The sequence below is a fragment of the Tachyglossus aculeatus genome, chromosome 11, assembly GCF_015852505.1.
Source record: "Tachyglossus aculeatus isolate mTacAcu1 chromosome 11, mTacAcu1.pri, whole genome shotgun sequence".
Taxonomy (NCBI): Eukaryota; Metazoa; Chordata; class Mammalia; order Monotremata; family Tachyglossidae; genus Tachyglossus; species Tachyglossus aculeatus.
Window position 1 is genome coordinate 55,737,148 of NC_052076.1, and position 19,644 is coordinate 55,756,791.

The 19,644-nt window shown below is 43.7% G+C and overlaps 1 protein-coding gene across 4 annotated transcripts in view; it reads left to right on the forward strand.

The window, feature by feature from the left end:
- Positions 1-314: 314 nt before the first annotated feature.
- The window catches only part of KIFC3 (kinesin family member C3), a 101,041-nt gene continuing 81,711 nt past the window's right edge, over positions 315-19,644 (forward strand). For all 4 annotated transcript variants that reach the window (XM_038754022.1, XM_038754019.1, XM_038754021.1 and 1 more), the window contains exons 1-2: positions 315-369; positions 1,940-2,051. In XM_038754022.1, coding sequence (XP_038609950.1) covers positions 2,049-2,051 — 3 coding nt within the window. In that variant the 5' untranslated portion in view covers positions 315-369; positions 1,940-2,048. The remainder of the gene's footprint in view (positions 370-1,939; positions 2,052-19,644) is intronic.

Below are 19,644 nucleotides of genomic sequence, written 5' to 3' on the forward strand. Positions count from 1 at the left end.
ATAAAGTGATTTTTTCCTTTTCAGTGAGGGACGTACCTCCCAACAATCCTTCCATTTACTGGTATTCGTTGCCCTCGATAAAGTTATTTATTTCTTTTCAATGAGGGAAGTACCTCCCAACAATTATTCCATTTACTAGTATTAGTGGCCTTCAGTAAAGTTATTTTTTTTTTCTTTTCAAAGATGGAAGTACCTCACAACAATTCTTCCATTTACTAGTATTAGTGGCCTTCAATTAATTTATTTCTTTTCTTTCCAGTGAGGGACGTACCCCATAGCAACTCTTCCATTTACTGGTGGAGGTTGTTTGGGCCCGATCTGCTGTAGGAGAAGTTGGAGAATTGGCCATTACCACGTTTTGTGGGCTAGGTAAGTGCTTCCACACCAAGCTACTGAGGTGCTAGTTTAATAACTGTGGCATTTGTTAAGCACAGACTATATTCATTCAATCATATTTATTGAGTGCCTACTGTGTGCAAAGCACCGTACTAAGCAATTGGGAAAGTACAGTATAACAATAAACAGACTAATTCCCTGACCACAGTGAGCTGACAGTCTGGAAAGGGAGATAGAAGCTAATAAAGATAAGTGCTGTGAGGCTGGGAGAGGGGATGAATAAAGGGAGCAGAAAGCACGGTACTAAGCGCTGGGGCAGACGAAAAATAATCAGGTCCTACGTGGGGCTCGCAGTCTAAATAAGGGGTAGACCAGGTATTGAATCCTCATTTTGCAGATGAGGGAACTGAGGCACAGGGAAGTTAAGTGACTTGACTGAGGTCACACAGCAAGTATGTAGTGGAGTCAGAATTACAACTCAGGTCCTCTGACTCCCAGGCTTGTGCTCTTTCCCCTAGGCCATGCTGCTTAGTTTAGATGGGGTCTTTAGATCGTGTCTATGATCATGTTTGGATTTTTAGATATGCCCCCGGCATCCTAGAGCTTCCCACAAGGGGAAACTCCAAATCAACAGCCAACCAACTGAAGCCATAAAGCTTTTTTCTTGGTTTTTAAATGGTATTTGTTTGGTGCTTATTATATGTCAGGCACTGTAATAAGCTTGAGGAGCAGGGGGTAGATACAAGGTAATCAGGCTGGATACAGTCCATGTCCTACAAGGGGCTCACACATTTTAATCTGTATTTTACAGATGAGGTAATTGAGGCACAGAGAAGTTAAGTAATTTGCTCAAGATCACACAACAGACCAGTGGTGGAGCCAAAATTAGAACCCAGGTCCTTCTGACTCTGAGATCTGTGCTCCACCCATTAGGCAACACTGCTTCTCTCTATTGAAACAATATTGAGAAGCAGCATGGCTCAGTGGAAAGAGCCTGGGCTTTGGAGTCAGAGGTCAGGGGTTCACATCCCGGCTCCACTGATTGTCAGCTGTGTGACTTTGGGCAAGTCACTTAACTTCTCTGTGCCTCTGTTACCTCCTCTGTAAAATGTGGATTAAAACTGTGAGTCCCTCGTGGGACAACCTGATCACCTTGTAACCTCCCCAGCACTTAGAACAGTGCTTTGCACAATAAGCTCTCAACAAATACCATTATTATTATTATTATTATTATTATTATTATTATTATTATTGAAAACAACATGGCGACAATTGAGCCTCTGCCCCAGTCTGCAGGTCTAGTTGGAGGGTCTTTATGATTGGTGAAGAATTCCCCAAAGAAGGAATATCATCTTTGGTGTCCATTACCAAGGGAGCCAGCGTGGCCTATGGGAAGACCACAGGCCTGGGTTCGAGTACTGATTCTGCCTCTTGCCCGCCATGTGACCTTGAGTCACTTACCTGGGCTCAGTTTTTTCACCTGTAAAATAGGGATAAAATATCTGCTCTGCCTCCTGTGGAACAGGGACTGTGTCCAATCTGATTACCAGTGCTTGGCACAGTGTAAAACAATATCATTATTATGATTATGCTATCCTCTCAGGTTTCAGAAAAGGAACCTCTTGCATAAGGTGGTCACTGCGTCCCACTTGGCTGACCATACAAGAGACAGATCAGCTGAAAACCGGCCTGCCTAGTATAAAACCGGACGAATGGTAAGTGTTATTCCAGCCGAACTTCCAGGTTCCAGTTATTTTGCTACTTTCCTGAAGACCCTGTCAGTCCTAACAGTGGCCACTTTAGTAGTTCTTTCTCCTTCTCCAAGCTTGAAATTCAATCAACCATTCTATCTATATGCAGAACACTGTACTAAGTGCTTGGGAGAGTACATAGTAAGCGCTTAACAAATAACAGAATTATAATAATACTCTAGTGTATACTACTACTAATACATGAGAAGCAGTGTGGCTCAGTGGAAAGAGCACGGGCTTTGGAGTCAGAGGTCAGGGGTTCAAATCCCGGCTCTGCCAATTGTCAGCTGTGTGACTTTGGGCAAGTCACTTCACTTCTCTGGGCCTCAGTTCCCTCATCTGTAAAATATGGATTAAGACTGTGAGCCCCACGTGGGACAACCTGATCACCTTGTAACCTCCCCAGCGCTTAGAACAGTGCTTTGCCCTCCTTCATCTCCCCTTCCTCCCCCTCTCCATCGCCCCGTCTTACCTCCTCCCCCTCCTCACAGCACCTGTATATATGTATACATGTTTGTATGTATTTATTACTCTATTTGTTTGTACATATTCTATTTATTTTATTTTGTTAATATGTTCTGTTTTGTTCTCTGTCTCCCCCTTCTAGACTGTGAGCCCACTGTTGGGTAGGGACCATCTCTATATGTTGCCAACTTGTACTTCCCAAGCGCTTAGTACAGTGTTCTGCACACAGTAAGCGCTCAATAAATATGATTGGATGAATGAATGAATGAACAAATACCATCATTATTATTATTATTACAATACAACTGAATTAGTGGATGAGTTCCCTGCCCATAACCAGCTAATTCCCATGTTTTAGCTGAGCTAGAATCTCGTACCGGTTGAAGGATTTTATATTTTCATCGTTGTCATTTATTGTTACCTCCCTGCATGTTTTCTGGTGTCGCATTCTCAGACGATAGATACCCTCACGTTGAAAACACTTCGGCAAGACGGCATCCTCCTCCACCCCACGTAAAACCCTGGGAGGAGAAGTGAGAGCCATTGCATCAGCAATTTTTCTTATTCCTGCGCTCAGCATTTCCTTGGAGGTCTCTCATCCGAGTGCATCACCCATTTTAGCCCTGCTTAGATTATGTGATCTGACAACTCCTAATCCCAGGTTGGAAGGGCTTCAGCCTCAAAGGGGAGAAATGGAAAATGAAGTGTGCTGGAAGGCCGGTGAAAAAAGTACAATCAATCGATCGAACGGGGAGCGCTTGTGCTCTCTGGTTGGAGGCCCGGTTTGCATTGCTCCACTTTGCAGTAAATTCCCCTGCTATTGTCCTTTGGGAAGTTTGGGTGCTTGCTCAGTTCCTTTGGAATTAAGCTAATGGAGACTGTGTTAGTCTACTGTGTGAAGCTGAGATTCTGAAAAATTCGATTTGGGGAAAGCAGAACTCTTTCCACGAAGAGTTGGTCAGTAAGGCTTTGGCACCTCTGTTTCAGGTCATGTCGAGTCAGAAGGCCATGGATTCTAATCCCAGCTCTGCCACTTGTCTGCTGTGTGGCCATGGGCAAGTCACTTCACTTCTCTGTGCCTCAGTTACTTCATCTGTAAAATGGGGGTTTAAACTGTGAACCCTTTGCAGGACAGGGGCTGTGTCCAACCTGATTTCCATGTAGTAATAATAATAATTATGGTATTTGTTAAGTGCTTACTATGTGCCAAGCACTGTTCTAAGCGCTGAGGTAGATACAAAGTAATCAAAGTGTCCCACATGGGGCTCACAGTCATAACCCCATTTTACAGATGAGGTAACTGAGGCACAGAGAATTTAAGTGACTTGCCCAAGGTCACACAGCTGATCAGTGATGGAGCCGGGATTAAAACCCGTGACTTCTGACTCCCAACCTCGCGCTGTTTTCACTAAGCCACGCTGCTTCTAACGTACCCGCCTTTGAGCTTTGTACAGTGCCTGGTACCTAGTAAGCGCTTAATAAATACCAGAATTATTAGTATTATCACTGTGGCTGTCTGCCACCTGTCGAAGGTGGGAACCCCCAAGAATTAGGTTGGAATCTGTGATCCATCCCTGGCTACCCTCAAGTGGAAGCAATTTAAGTCTTTGCTCACTCCTCAGCGTGTTTTCTGCTATCTCAGCATTGTTTTCCACACTAATCTAAGACTAAGCCCCCTCCTCCCCCCAGAAAATGACTAGGTTTCATGGCCTATATCCTGTTCTGGGAACTCCAGGGCTGCTATTTTTAGAACAAAAGAATTGCAGGCTTGTGTTTTGAGAAGCAACTCACCTGCGTTATTCAGAAGATCCCTAAAGGGTAAAGGGGCTTTTGACCTTGATTCAGATACCACCATCAAATTAAATTTTGAGTTTCCACAAAAAGGGTTTCATCGCAATTGGGTTCAAAGGTGGTCAAGTTAGGGAAACAAGCTTTCTTAGATCTGGAAGGGTAGAGAAAGAATTTCGTGGTGTGTAAAAGATCAGGCGAGATATTAGTCGTATGTACTTAACACTTACTAGAATCACTTGAATAGTGTAAAGCAAGAGTGCATTCAAAGTCAGGAGGCTATGGACTTTTAGTTTTTTCAGTTGGAATTTTGTGTACACATTCAAAGTTATCCTTTATCATAGCTCTGCTATTGTGTAAATACACGTTTGTCTCTACCGTATTTCTGCTTTTGTAAGAATTTTGGAGAATTCCTTGCTTGTGGAAGTGGAGAAAGATTTGTGATTTTATATGTATAGTTATCCTTCATTTTGAAGACGTCGTTCATGAGCATGTGTGTGGCTAAAAAGGCCAATGAAGTCCCCACACTCCTGGGCAAATTGTGCAAACAAAAAGGTTGTCTCTTGTTGTGGGGTTGTACTCATTGTAGGGGGTGGCACTGTTTTCTGTTTTGCCTCCTCATTGCTCGTGTGGTTGTACTTAGAGTTTGTAGTGATACAAAGCTCAAAAAGAGTTACTTCCTTCTTGGTGGCAATGCACAGTTCAGATTTGTCCTCAGCAACTGACTCCCAGTTTTCAGTTGAGATGCACCACTGTCTGAGGCTTTGATCTATGGTGTCCTTAAAAGGTTTCCTCCTTCCTCCCTGCTTTTGTTGTGATTAATGACGGGCAAAATGAGAAGGTAATGTAACTCTCCCGTGATATTCTTTTCCTGGTCTAAATGTGGCACTGATAATCTCTCTGTGGTACTAAGCTATCTTTATCGTAGCATTTCCTTGCCAACTATACATAATCTCACTATCAGAATCCTTTCAGCAAAAGTACCATGTTGATATTCGTACATGCATATGGGGCCCTATGATGCACTCATTAACTGTGAGGGAAAAGTCATGATGGGGAAGTGGGCAGTCCTATATGTAATTAGTACAGTGCTCAAGCGCTTATTACAGTGATTTGCACACAGTAAGTGCTCAATAAATACGATTGAATGAATGACTGAATAATAATTATGGTATTTGTTACCCGCTTGCTATGTGCCAATCACTGTAGTAAGCGCTGGGGTAGATACAACATCATCAGGTCCCATATGGGACTCACACTGTGAGAAGTAAAGGTAATAAGGAATCGAATTCTAATTTTACAGATGAGGGAACTGAGGCCCAGAATAGTTAAGTGCTGGCCCAAGATCACACATCGAGTAAGTGACAGAGGCGGGATTAGATGTTATATGTACTCTCCTAAGTGCTTAGTTCAGTGCTCTGCATACGGTAAGCGCTCAGTAAATACAACTGAATGAATGAATGAACCCAAGTCCTCTGACTCCCAGCCCACACTCTTTCCACTAAACCACCTACTGCTTCTACTAGACCATGCTGCTTTTATGAGCAAATAAGTAATGGGTGTAATGTTTAATGAGTAAAATGAGCAAATACTGAAGAGGAGGCAGTAAAGTGTTGAGATAAGGCATTAAACAAATATCAAACACATTAAGAGAGAAGACCAATCTAGGCAAAGAGTATTGATAGCAGGTATCCAAACTCAAATGTTTTGAACCATAATTAGATATAAGTGTTCAGTTCGTAGCTATTACAAAAATGTCCCATTTAGCTGCTTTGAGTCCATCGAACACCCGTCACTTGTTCCGAAAAATAGATAGGAATCAGTCTCTAGAAGTCAACATTAATATATTATTTTAACCTCCAAGTTCCATTTTTTAATCTTTGTTAACTATTCTTTCTGATCTATGAAAGGCTTATTCTTCTAAAGACAATTTTTTTTTTAGTACTGTACTTGCAGAGTAGAAAAAACTTCAAGCAATACACAATGTTGTTTAGCGTATGTGGATGGAAAAGCAGAAGGATCCCTCAACAAATGGCAGTGTGGCATAACGGAAGCTGCTGGGGCAATCATCATCATGATCATCAATCGTATTTATTGAGCGCTTACTATGTGCAGAGCACTGTACTAAGCGCTTGGGAAATACAAATTGGCAACATATAGAGACAGTCCCTACCCAACAGTGGGCTCACAGTCTAAAAGGGGGAGACAGAGAACAAAACCAAACATACTAACGAAATAAAATAAATAGGATAGATATGTACAAGTAAAATAAATAAATAAATAAATAAATAGAGTAATAAATATGTACAGACATATATGGGTTCTAATCCCTACTCTGCTACTTGCCTGCTTGGGCAAGTCATTTAGTTTCTCTGGGCCTCAGTTTCCTCATCTGTTAAGCGGGGATTCACTACCTGTTCTCCCCCCTACTTAGGGTGTGAGCCCCATGTAGGACAAGGACTCTGTCCTTGTACCTACCCCAGCGCTTAGTACCATGCTTGGAACATAGTAAGTGCTTAATAAATACTACTACTAACAAACCTCCATTCAGAAGAGAAGGGGGAAGGCATGTACTATAATGAGGAAACCGCTTCATAGCTTAAAAATCTTTTATGAGAAATCAAAGCCCGAGTTTTGAGTATCATTTGTTTTTTTTTTTATCCCGACTCCAGAATATGGATTTTTATCATTTTACTTCTACTTCTGCAAAGGATCTTAGAAACCCCTTACATTTAAAAACGGAATACAGCGTTTTATAAGAACTGTAATCCAAAATCCTCAACGCCAAGTATGTTGTAAATACTCAAAAATAATTATAGTTATAATAGAGGTATTGAGATAGCAAGCTTTCGCCTCATAGCCTAGCCTCTGACAATAATAGTAATAGTGATGATAACAATACTAATAGTAATGATGAGTACATTTAGTAAGTGCTTACTATGTGCTAAGAACTGTGCTAAGCACTGGAATAGATGCAAGATCACCAGGTTGAACATAGTTCCTGTTCCATATTGGGCTTGCTGTCTAAGAAGGAGAGAGAGCAAATATTTTATTCCCATTTTACAGGCAAGGAAACTGAGGCACAGAGAGAGGAGCAGTATGACATAGTGGATGGAGCACAGGCCTGGGAGTCAGAAGGTCATGGGTCCTAATCCTGGCTCTGCCGCGTGTCTGCTGTGTGGCCTTGGGCAAGTCACTTAACTTCTCTGTGCCTCAGTTACCTCGTCTGTAAAATGGGGATGAAGACTATGAGCCCTTTGCGGGACAGGGATTGTGTCCAACTCAATTTACTCATATCCACCCCAGTGCTTAGTACAGTGCCTGGCACATAGTAAGCGCTTAACAAATACCATAAGTGTTATAATTATTATTAAGTTAAAGCAGCGTGGCCTAGTGGATAGAGCACCAACCTGGGAGTCAGAGGCCATGGGTTGCAACCCCAGCCCCGCCACTTGTCTGCTGTGTGACCTTAGTCAATAAGTCACTTCATTTCTCTGTGCCTCCGTTACCTCAACTATGAAATGGAAATTAAGACTGTGAGCCCCATGTGGGACATGGACTGTGCCCAACTTGATTAGCTTGTATCTACCTCAGCGCTTAGTACAGTGCCTGGCACATAGTAAGCATTTAACAAATTGTCTCGTCTTATGCTGTTGAGTCGTTTCCGACCCATAGCAAATTCATGGACACATCTCTCCCAGAACTTCCCACCGCCATCTGTAATCTTTCTGGTAGGGTATCCATAGAGTTTGCTTGGTAAAAATACAGAAGTGGTTTACCATTGTCTTATTCTGCGTAGTAAACTTGAGTTTCCACGCTCAACTCTCTCTTGCATGCCACTGCTGCCCAGCACAGGTGAGTTTTGACTTGTAGCAGATTGCCTTCCACTCGCTAGCCACTGCCCAAATTAGGAATGGAATGGATATCAATCAATCAATCGTATTTATGGAGCGCTTACTGTGTGCAGAGCACTGTATGGGTATACCTCTGCTTGACTCTCCCTCCCATAGCCGAGGCCCGTAGAGTGCTGGAAATTCTCCAGGTGTGATCCTGAAAGGGGGTATAACAAATACTATTCTGTCTGTCTCTCTTTCTGTCTCTGTCTCTCTCCTTCTGTCTGTCTCCCTCTCTCTTTCTCTCTCTCCCTTTGTCTCTCTCTTTCTCTTCTGTCTGTCTCTCTTCTTTTTGTCTCTCTCTCTGTCGCCTTCTCTCTGTCTCCCTCTCTCGCTCTCTCTGTCTCTCTCCTTCTCCTCTCTGTCTCTCTTTATCTTTTTCTATCTCTCTGTCTCCCTCTCTGTCTCCCTCTCCCTCTCTCTGTCCCTCCCTTTGTCTCTCTCTGTCTCTCTTCTCTCTGCTCTTTCTGTCTGTCTCTCTCCTTCTGTCTGTCTTCCTCCCTCTCTCTGTCTCTCTCCTTCTGTCTGTCTCCCTCCCTCTCTGTCTCTCCCATTGTCTCTCTCTGTCTTTCTCTCTGTCTCTCTTCTTTCTGTCTCTCTGTCTGTCTCCTCTGTCTCCCTCTCTCTCCCTTTGTCTCTCTCTGTCTCTCTCTCTCTCCCTTTGTCTCTGTCTCTCTTCTCTGTCTTTCTGTCTGTCTCTCTCCTTCTCTCTGTCTCCCTCTCTCTCCCTTTGTCTCTCTCTTCTCTCTCTGTCCTTCTCTGTCTCCCTCTCTCCATCTCCCTCTCTCTCTCTCTCTCTCTCTCTCACACACACACACACGCACAGGTTCAAATCCCGACTCCACCGATTGTCATCTGTGTGACCTTAGGCAAGTCACTTCACTTCTCTGGGCCTCAGTTCCCTCACCTGTCAAATGGGGATGAAGACCGTGAGCCCCCCGGGGGACAACCTGATCACCTTGTAACCTCCCCAGAGCTTAGAACAGTGCTTTGCACATAGTAAGTGCTCAATAAATGCCATCATCATCATCATCATCATCATCAAAAAAAAAAACTTAAGCGATTTGCCCAAGGTCACCTTGCAGGTTAGTGATGGAGTTTGGATTATAATCCAGGTTTTCTGATTCCCAGTCCCTTGATCTCTTCCCTGGGCCAGGTTCCCTCCTCTGCACTTCAATTACACCCTTATCTGTAGCGAATAAATTACGGAGAGAAAAATGATTTCTCTTTCCAGACACTTTCAAGTCAGCTTTCTGCTGAGATCACCAACAGGAGACATGTAAATGTGGTGGTATCCTTGTCACGTGGCTAGCTTTCAGTTGATAATAGGTTTTGGGTGTCACTAACAATAGGAACCAGCTTCAGATTAATGACCTGCAGATGTAAACCTCCATATCCTATTGCTAATCCCAATGTTAATCCCTTGAGCCACCAAGTCTCCCAGCCACTCTCTTGTTCCAAGCACAAAATGTTTCGGTGCTCACCAGTGTAGAAAAATAAATAGGATTCCAAGGAGAAAATATTTTTTACTTTCAGAAAGCCTAGGATGGCTTACAGCGGAGAAAAATGCATTACATTATCATAGAAATGGGATGAGATGATAGTACTTTCATGTTTCTTTCAGGGAAGATTTAAGATTATTGTCTTGTGGAAATTACCTTCCTCTCTTTTAACTCTGGATTTGTGTGGGGAGGTGTGCAATTGCTTCAGGATGTACTGTCAGAGAAGGAGGCTCTGAGGTGAATGCGGGGGGAGAACTAACAGCCTTTCTGCATGTGGGAGAAAGTAAGCCTGTCATTGGTATTCATTGAGCACGTACTGTTTGCAGACCACCGTACTCAGTGCTTGGGAGAGTACAATATAACAATATATAACAGACACATCTCCTGCCAACGCGAGCTTTGTCTAGAGGAGGGACAGACATAAAGCTCTGTGGCCTAATAGAGTACTGACTTGGGAGTCAGAAGGACCTGGGTTCTAATCCCAGCTCTGTCACTTGTCTGCTATGTGACCTGGGCCAAGTCACTTCACTTCTCTGTGCCTCAGCTACCTCATCTGGAAAATGGGGGTTAAGGTCGTGAGCCCTGTGTGGGGCAGGGGCTGTGTCCAACCTGATTAGCTTGGGTCTACCTCTGCACTTAGTACAGTGCCTGGAACATAGCAGGTGTGTAAAGAATACAATAAAAAAACAAACAATTAAGAAATAGCTCTTATGTTAGCAGGGACCTGGAAATGCAGAACAGTTTCCCTGGAGCTGGATCGGGGAGTATGGAGTCTCACAATGAAAAACTCTGGCCTGGGCGAATGCCAACCAATTTTTGCGAAATGGTGGGCATGACAGACGAAATAGGACAGAACAGTGCGTTTTCCTCCATGGAACCAGAGGACTCTGTGTTTGAACCTTACTTAAATCATTAAAGTACATTCCATCTTCTTTCCCAGATGTACCAGAAAGAAAATAAGAAGGGATAATAGCAGTTAAATTACTCCCTTGGGGACCCTGTGAAAACTGCCATAATTAATTAGAGGTCTCCTGGACAAAATTATCTTTAAACAAATCCAGTATCATCTCCAGAATTCGATAAAGAAGGCAATGGGAATAAAGCAAAGTGTGATTGACTAACCAAACTTTATATAGGTAATTTGAATTCCCAGTATCCTCTGGGGGTGCCCTCCCTGTTGGCAGAGCACTGCGTGGTTTTCAGTCAATCACTCAATCAATCAATCAATCAATCAATCATATTTATTGAGCACATATTTTGTGTAGAGCACTGTACTAAGCGCTTGGGAGAGTACAATATAACAGATTTGGTAGACATGATCCGTGCCTACAATAGTAATAATAATAATAATAATAATGGTATTTGTTAAGCACTTACTATGTGCCAAGCACTGTTCTAAGCACTGGAGTAGATTTGAGGTAAGCAGGTTGTCCCATGTCGGGCTCACAGTCTTAATCCCCATTTTACAGATGAGGTAATAGGCACAGAGAAGTTAAGTGACTTGCCCAAAGTCACACAGCTGACAAGTGGCACAGCTGGGATTAGAACCCACGACCTCTGACTCCCAAGCTTGTGCTCTTTCGACTAAGCCACACTGCTTCTCCTAGGATCTTAGAGTCCAGAAGGGGATACGGACATTAATATAAAAAAATAAATGCATTACGGATATGAACACAAATGCTGTGGGGTTGAGAGTAGGGTGAGTAAAGGTTACAAAAACCAAGTGCAAGGTTGACACAGAGTGAATAGGAAGTAAGGAAACTGAGGGCTTAGATGGGGAAGGCCTCTTGGAGGAGATATGATTTTAATAAGTCTTTGAAGGCGGGGAAAGTGACGGTCTGTCGGATACGAAGGGGAAGGGAACTCCTGGCCAGAAGAAGGATAAGAGCAAGGGGTCGGCAGTGAGATGGACGAGATTGAGATATACTGAATAGGTTGGCAGTAGAAAACCAACTATACAGGCTGGTAGGAAATCAAGGAGGTAAGGTACGAGAGGGCAAGGTGATTGAGGGATTTAAAGGCAATTGTAAGGAGTTTCTATTGGATGAGGAGGTGGATGGACAACCACTGGAAGTTCTCGAGGAGTGGGAAACCATGAAATGAACAGTTTTATAGAAAAATGATCCGGGAAGCAGAGTGAAATATGGACTGGAGTGCTTGCTGAAGTTTTAATCACATTCTCTCTGGGTTTCTCAACTGGAACTAAAATTGTACCCTCTTCAACCGTGCAAATGAAGAATCAATCAATCAATCAGTGGTATTTATTGAGTGTTTACTATGTGCAGAGCACTGTTCTAAGCGCTCGAGAGAGTACAGTACAAGAGAATTAGCGGAAAACTGAAAACTCCTACCCAACCTACCCAGCTTATCCCACAAAATGGCCCCTTTCTCCAGCAGGAGAAACCAAACAGTATCTGAGGTGTTTGATCCTCCCGTGAGTGTTGGAAAGAGAAGCAGCATGGTGTAGTGGCTAGAGCACAGGCCGGGGAATCAGAAGGTCCTGGGTTCTAATCCTGAGATTCTTCCACTTGTCTGCTGTGTGACCTTGGGCAAGTCACTTTGCTTCTCTGTACCTCAGTTACCTCATCTGTAAAACGGGGCTTAAGACTGTGAGTCCCATGTGGGATAGGGACTGTTTCCAACCCGGTTTGCTAAGTGCAATGCGTGGCACATAGTAAGCACTTAACAAATACCACAGTTGATATTATTGTTAAAGAATGTTTTCCTTTGAACCTCAGAGGGAAATGAAATTCCCGTTAATAATAATAATACTAATGACATTTGTTAAGCACTTACTATGTGCAAAGCACTGTTCTGAGCTCTGGGGAGGGTACAAGGTGATCAGGTTGTCCCACGTGGGCCTTACAGTCTTAATCCTCATTTTACAGATGAGGTAACTGAGGCACAGAGGAGTTAAGTGACTTGCCCAAAGCCACAAAGCTGACAAGCGGCAGAGCCTAGACTTGAACCCATGACCTCTGACTCCCAAGTCCGTGCTCTTTCCACTGAGCCTCGCTGCTTCCGCTGTTGGTTTTGTAAGAAAACAAATGAGGCCTTGGCCCTCACCAAGCTGGACACATTCCCTGGGCAGACATTCCCCCCAAACTCAACGCCTGCTCGGTGATCCGGGGAGGAAGACGGTCTGTGAGACTGCTCCCAGACTGCAACCAGAGCCTTAGCACTTTAGCCAGAATGTGGTAAGTCACTTTTAAGCTGCTTGACTTTTCTTAAGACGCAGGCAGATGGAGATGGAGGGGAGGGAAAGGGGAAGGGTATTTTGCGTTGGCTCTTGTAAACAGATCAGTGCCACTGCAGATTCAGGCTGGCAACGGGCAACTCTGGAAATTCTGGGCTGTTGGTTTCTGCCAGGTGGCAGTGCCCTGGCCAGATGTTCAGGTTGGGTTTTCCCACGGGGGTTTGTGGGGTTCAGCACCCCGCCAGGCAGCAGCAAGAATGAATGCATCTCTTGTTTAGGGTGCAGGGCCTGCAAGACCACCGTCCCCCTCCTCAATGAGACGGGACCTACAACTCCTCCGTCAACTGAGAAGCTGGAGCTCATTGCCCTCTTGGCACTAGAGCTGAGGGACGGAAGATTCTCTACCCCGAGTGGTTTTATTAGAGGCGGGTGAGCAAAAGGGCAAAAAAGGAAGACAGCAATCAGAGAATGCCTCTATAGATGCTGGAGGAGATGTAAGCAACTCCCACTACTCTTTCTGAATTAAAAGATCTGGGAATGGGTGGAATTTCTGACTGGCAATAAGAAGTTGCATGGAAGCAGCGGGCATTTTTGCTCAGCTCTGCACACCAGTGAGTCTTAATCTCTGGACCTTCAGCCAGGCTACCTGAGGGGATCTGAGAGCAGAGTTGGAGGTCTCTTCTGGCAGCCCTGCAGGTGGGCTCTGACAACCCTTTGGCCCCACCAGTCACTTTCAATTTTTCAAGCAGCCGAGAGACAGAGCCCCAATTCTAAGCCCTCTGGTTGGGCTTTAGCCACCGTGAGACTGTCCAGATTTTGGTAGCCAAGTGGAGATCGGTTCTACGAGTGGGAGGACCCAGACAGCTCCATCCTCCTGCCTCGCCCATCTCTTTGGAAGGAAATGAAGATCGCAGCGGCTTTGTAGCTTCCATCCTTGGACCTGGTGGAAGTAAAGTCCCCCGTGCTGCCATGTTGGTGCTGTGTTCTGTCCTGACTCTGTCGGTGAGCAGGTTGGTGCGAGGGAGGTGGAGGAAAGGAGTGGCTGAGGATGAACAAGAAAAGACGTGGGAGAGAGAGGGAGTTTCTGAACACAGCAAATACTGGACTGAAAAGGAAATTCTCTGCTCTCAGCTCAGTAGCTTTTGGAGCAGAAGAGATCACGGAGAGTGTATTGAAAGGAGGTACTCGGCCTTAAATGTGGCATTGGCTTGCCCACAGGTAAGGAGAACGGGGGGCATTGGCACCAGGAACAGATTGACAAGTACTTAGAGAAGCAGCGTAGCCTAGTGGATAGAGCACAGGCCTAGGAGTTGGAAGGACTCGGGTTCTAATCCCGGCTCCGCCACTTGTCTGCTGTGGGACCTTGGGCAAGTCACTTCACTGGGCCTCAGTTACCTCGTCTGTAAAATGGGGACTAAGACTGAGAGCACTCTGAGTTGTCCTGACTTGTTCCCTTTGCTCTTCCCCGCTCCCAGCCCCACAGCACTTATGTACATATCTGTAATCGTTTTTATTTGTATTTATGTCTGTCCCCCTGTAGGCTCTAAGCTCTTTGTGGGCAGAGAATGTGTCTGTTTATTGTTGTTTTGTACTCTCCCAAATGCTTATTACAGTGCTTTGCACACATTAAGCGCTCAATAAATATGACTGGATGAATGAATGAATGTGGGACATGGACTGAGTCCTACCTGATTAGCTTGTGTCTATCCCAGCTGTTAGAGCAGTGTTTGACATGTAGTCAGCAGTTAAGGAATAGCATAAAAAAATAAAGATTTTTATAAGAAGTATTTAGTATCCGTGGAAGGAAGAGGAGGCTTTTTCCATCCCCAAATATGGATCTTTTCTTAAATTCCAGCCAGGGTAGACACGATGACCGAACTAGGATTTCAGACTGTCTGCCACCCATACTGATTGCATCCTAGAAAATTTTTCACATTAGTACAGTGTCCTGTCTAGGGGATTTTTTGTTTCCCTGCCAAATTGTTCCAACTTGATTGAGAATCCTGCACAGCAGTGTTCCAGCTAAAGTGCTGAGGTCTTCAAATGTGTCTTTCATGTTGAGAGGTAACTGTTTCGGAACACCTTACCCAACAGCTATGCTAATGAAACACCTGGATCTTTTTGAAAAGCTTTCTTTCCCCCTCCTTCCTCCTTCCTTCTCCCCCCACCCTCCCTAAACACACACACTTGATTGATTTGATTACTTGGGTGTGTGAAGGGGAGATGTTATTCATTAGGAATTTCCACATTTGTGGACAAAGTGAGTGGAGGTGAGGAGAAAAATTGTAATGGGGGATGGAAACCAATGGAAATGCAATCAGTTCTTCCATGTGTAGTGGACAGAGCATGGGCCTCAGAGTCAGAAGGTCATGGATTGTAATCCTGACTGCACCATGTGCCTTCTGTGTGACCTTAGGCAAGTCACTTCTTGTCTCTGTGCCTCAGTTTCCTCATCCGTAAACTGGGGATTGAGACTGTGAGCCTCATGTCCACCCAATTTTCTTGTAACCACCCCAGTGCTTAGTACAGTGCCTGACACATAGAAAGCACTTAACCACAGTTATTATTATTGTTCCATGAAGTGTGTTTATGCCTTGTGATTTGGATAAACTGTGCCATAAGGATCAGGGAAACTTCTTGTGGCAGCGAGTGTCGCTCTGAGTAGAACGAGATGTGGTGTCGGAGGAGACGGATGTGGACAGGCAGGGAAGGCCACAGAGGATTCAGATGTGGGCAGGTAAGGAAGGCCCATCAGGGTGTAAGTTCCTGACACTTCAAAAATGCAGCCCCAGCACCTGAGGGGAACTGACTGTCATTTTTTTAAGGCATGAAGTGGTTTGTGAAGGGCCTTTTCCACTCAGCCCTAAGCACATTCTCTACAGGAGGATAATCACCCATGCATCTATCACAGGAAACTTTTTCAGTCTTTTTTTTTTTCAGTTAATTTTTTCAGTCTGGGGCACTGAGTGGGGAAGGGGTGGTGAGACTGCCCCAAGCCACAAAACTCAATGATGTTGATTTACATTATACAGGGCAGGGGACCTGTCCGCTAATTCTGTTTTATTGTATTCTCCCAAATGCTTAGTACAGTGAGAAGCAGCATGGCTCAGTGGAAAGGGCCCAGGCTTTGGAGTCAGAGGCCATGGGTTCAAATCCCGGCTCCTCCAATTGTCAGCTGTGTGACCTTGGGCAAGTCACTTAACTTCTCTGGGCCTCAGTTACCTCAACTGTGAAATGGGGATTAATACTGTGAGGCCCCTGTGGGACAACCTGATCACCTTGTCACCTCCCCAGCGCTTAGAACAGTGCTTTGCACATCGTAAGCGCTTCATAAATGCCATTATTATTATTATTATTACAGTGCTCTGCACGTAGTAAGCACTCAATAAAACCATTGATTCAGTCAGTCAATCATATGTTTTGAGCACTGTGTGCAGAGCACTATACTAAGCACTTGGGAAAGTACTATATAACAATATAAGCACTAATTAAGCACTTAGTACCGTGCTTTGCACACATTAAGCGCTCAGTAAGTACGATTGAATGAATATAACAGACACATTCCCTGCCCACAATGAGTTTACGGTCTAATCTACTGGTAAAGATCGACTGATTGACACAGAACGTGGTCTTTATAAAGTCCTTGAACACTTTTAAACATTGATAACTTTTGATGAATGAAAGAGAGACACATGTTTAAACAGAATATGAAAGAATATATTATTAAGCTTCAGTAAAACAGTAGACCCGCTGTTAAGTCAGAACTCGGATGTCTTTCTCCTCTACGGTCACCATTTTTCTTCAGTCACAGGATCTGAAATAGCAATGGATAGTGTAAATAATGAATTATAAAATCTAGAAATGGATAACGAGGTAATACAAAAATGCCATTGTATATGTTTCATATGCTGTTTTCAGATTATTCCTGTCACAGACATCAAAAGTTAGCAAAGTGTAAATATTCATGAAAATATATTTCAATAAGGAATAAAGATGTTTTACCACCTGGGAGTCAGAGGACTTGGTTCCAGTCCCAACTCCACCACTTGCTTGCGGTGTGACCGTGGGAAAGTCACTTAACTTCTCTATGCTTCAGTTTTCTCATCTGTAAAATGAGAGTTCAATACCCATTTTCCCTCCTTATTTAGACTGTGAGTCCATGTGTTCTCCCAAGAGCTTAGTACAGTGCCATGCACAAAGTAAGCGCTCAATAAATACAATTGATTGATTGATTTGTGGGACAGGGACTGTGGCCTACCTGATTATCTTGTATCTACCCCAGTGCTTAGTGCAGTGCTTGATGCATAGCAAGTACTTAACAAAAACCACATTATTATTTATATCCCTTCCCTCCTTCATTTAAATCTATGTCCTACCTTCCAAATATTCCCCCTTATGTCTAATAATAATAATAGTGGTATTTGTAATGTGCTTACTATGTGCCAAGCACTGTTCTAAGCACTGGGGTAGATACAAGATAATCAGGTTGGACAGAATCCGTGTGCCACACAGGGTTTTGTTTTGTTGTCTGTCTCCCCCTTCTAGACTGTGAGCCCATTGTTGGGTAGGGACCGTCTCTATATGTTGCCGATTTGTACTTCCCAAGCATTTAGTACAGTGCTCTGCACACAGTAAGCACTCAATAAATATGATTGATTGAATGAATGAATGAATAAGTAGGATGGAAAACGATCTCACATATTGTAATAAAAACCAGTATGGTGAAAATTTCCATAATGAGAGATATGAGACAGAGAAAGCTTCCACCCAAGCAGCTTGATTTTAACTATTGGTCCTAAGAACTAACAACCAGTATTGGCAGAGTAAACCTTGCAGCCCCAAAGCAACCTAAGATGGAAATTCTGTTCAACACATTTTTTTTTTCAAGAAGAGAGATTGGGAGGCGCCGAGCAATAGCAGCGATTTCCTCAGTGGTAATTTAATTAGACCGTGTTTTCACCCAAGGATTTCCCTTTCCTGGCTGTCAATTCTTGACAGATTGCTTATAAAATTGCATTATCTTCAAACAGTAATTTCTCTGTCCTCTTTAACACACACACACTCCAGTAATGAAATGCATGAAACAAGTGACTGCAGATAGGGATTCTTACCAGGAGGCAGCATGAAAAACTGTCCCATTTGGTTTACCATTCAGCACACGTAGGCTCTTCAAATGAGCAACTAGGGAAAATTTCAGTGCATGTTCACATCTTGTTTCTACATTTCCTTGGACGCTATATGAGTCCTGAAGCCTAGAAGAATGTCGTAAAGGTTTTCGATGTGGGATGGGAATATGCCTAAAAACTCCATTACATTGTTATATTGCACTCCCCCAAGCACTTAGTACAGTGCTGTGCACACCGTAAGAGCTCAAAAAATACTATTGATTGATTAGACCTAGATTGGAGTTGGTCCCACAAATAATTGACATTATTATTCATGTTTCCAGGATTATTGTTGGAAATAATAATAATAATAATAAATAAAAAGATATTTCCCTCCTATAGTTTTCCATGGCTTTTTCTATATTATTATTACTATCATCATCATCATGGCATTTTCTTTTTCTCTATTTTGATTCCAACAAAACTGGATTTCAGTCAATCAATGAGAAGCAGCGTGGCCCAGGGGAAAGAGCACGGGCTTTGGAGTCAGAGGTCATGGGTTCAAATTCCGGCTCTGCCAATTGTCAGCTGTGTGACTTTGGGCAGGCACTTAACTTCTCTGTGCCTCAGTTACCTCATCTGTAAAATGGGGATTAAGACTGTGAGCCCCACGTGGGACAACCTGATCACCTTGTAACCTCCCCAGTGCTTAGAACAGTGCTTTTCACATAGTAAGCACTTAATAAATGCCATCATTATTATTATTATTATTATAGCACACGGGCCTGAGAGTCAGAAGGACCTGGATTCTAGTCCTGGCTCCACCACTTGTCAGCTATGTGACCTTGGGCAGTCATTTCATTTCTCTGTGCCTCTGTTACTTCATCTGTGAAAAGTAGATTATGGCTGTGAGCCCCAGGTGGAACGTGGACTCTATCCAACCTGATTATCTTCTATCTACCCAAGCACTTGGAACAGTGCCTGAAACATAGTAAGTGCTTAACAAATACCATAAAAAAGGATTTGGTTCTAATCCCTGCTCCTGTCTACTGTGTGATTTTGGTGAAGTCACTTCACTTCTCTGTGCCTCAATTACCTCATCTGTAAAATGGGGAGAGAGAGATGGGGAGGCAGAGAGACAGGGTGGGACAGAGAGAGAGGCATTGCTTTTTAAATGATATTTGTTAAGCACTTACTATGAATCAGGCATTGTACTAAGCAGTGGAGTAGATACAAGATAGTCGTCATCATCAATTGTATTTATTGAGCGCTTACTATGTGCAGAGCACTGTACTAAGCGCTTGGGAAGTGCAAATTGGCAACATATAGAGACAGTCCCTACCCAACAGTGGGCTCACAGTCTAAAAGGGGGAGACAAGATAATCAGGTTGAACACGTAGTCCCTGTCCCACACGGGGTTCACAGTCTAAATTGGAAGTAGGAGGAGCAGCATGGGCTAGTGGATAGAGCTTGGATAGAACATGGGCCTGGGAGTAAGAAGGACCAGGGTTCTAATCCTGGATCTGCCACTTGTCTGCTGTGTGACCTTGGGCAAGTCTCTTAACTTCTCTGGGCCTCAGTTGCCCCATCTGTAAAATAATAATAATA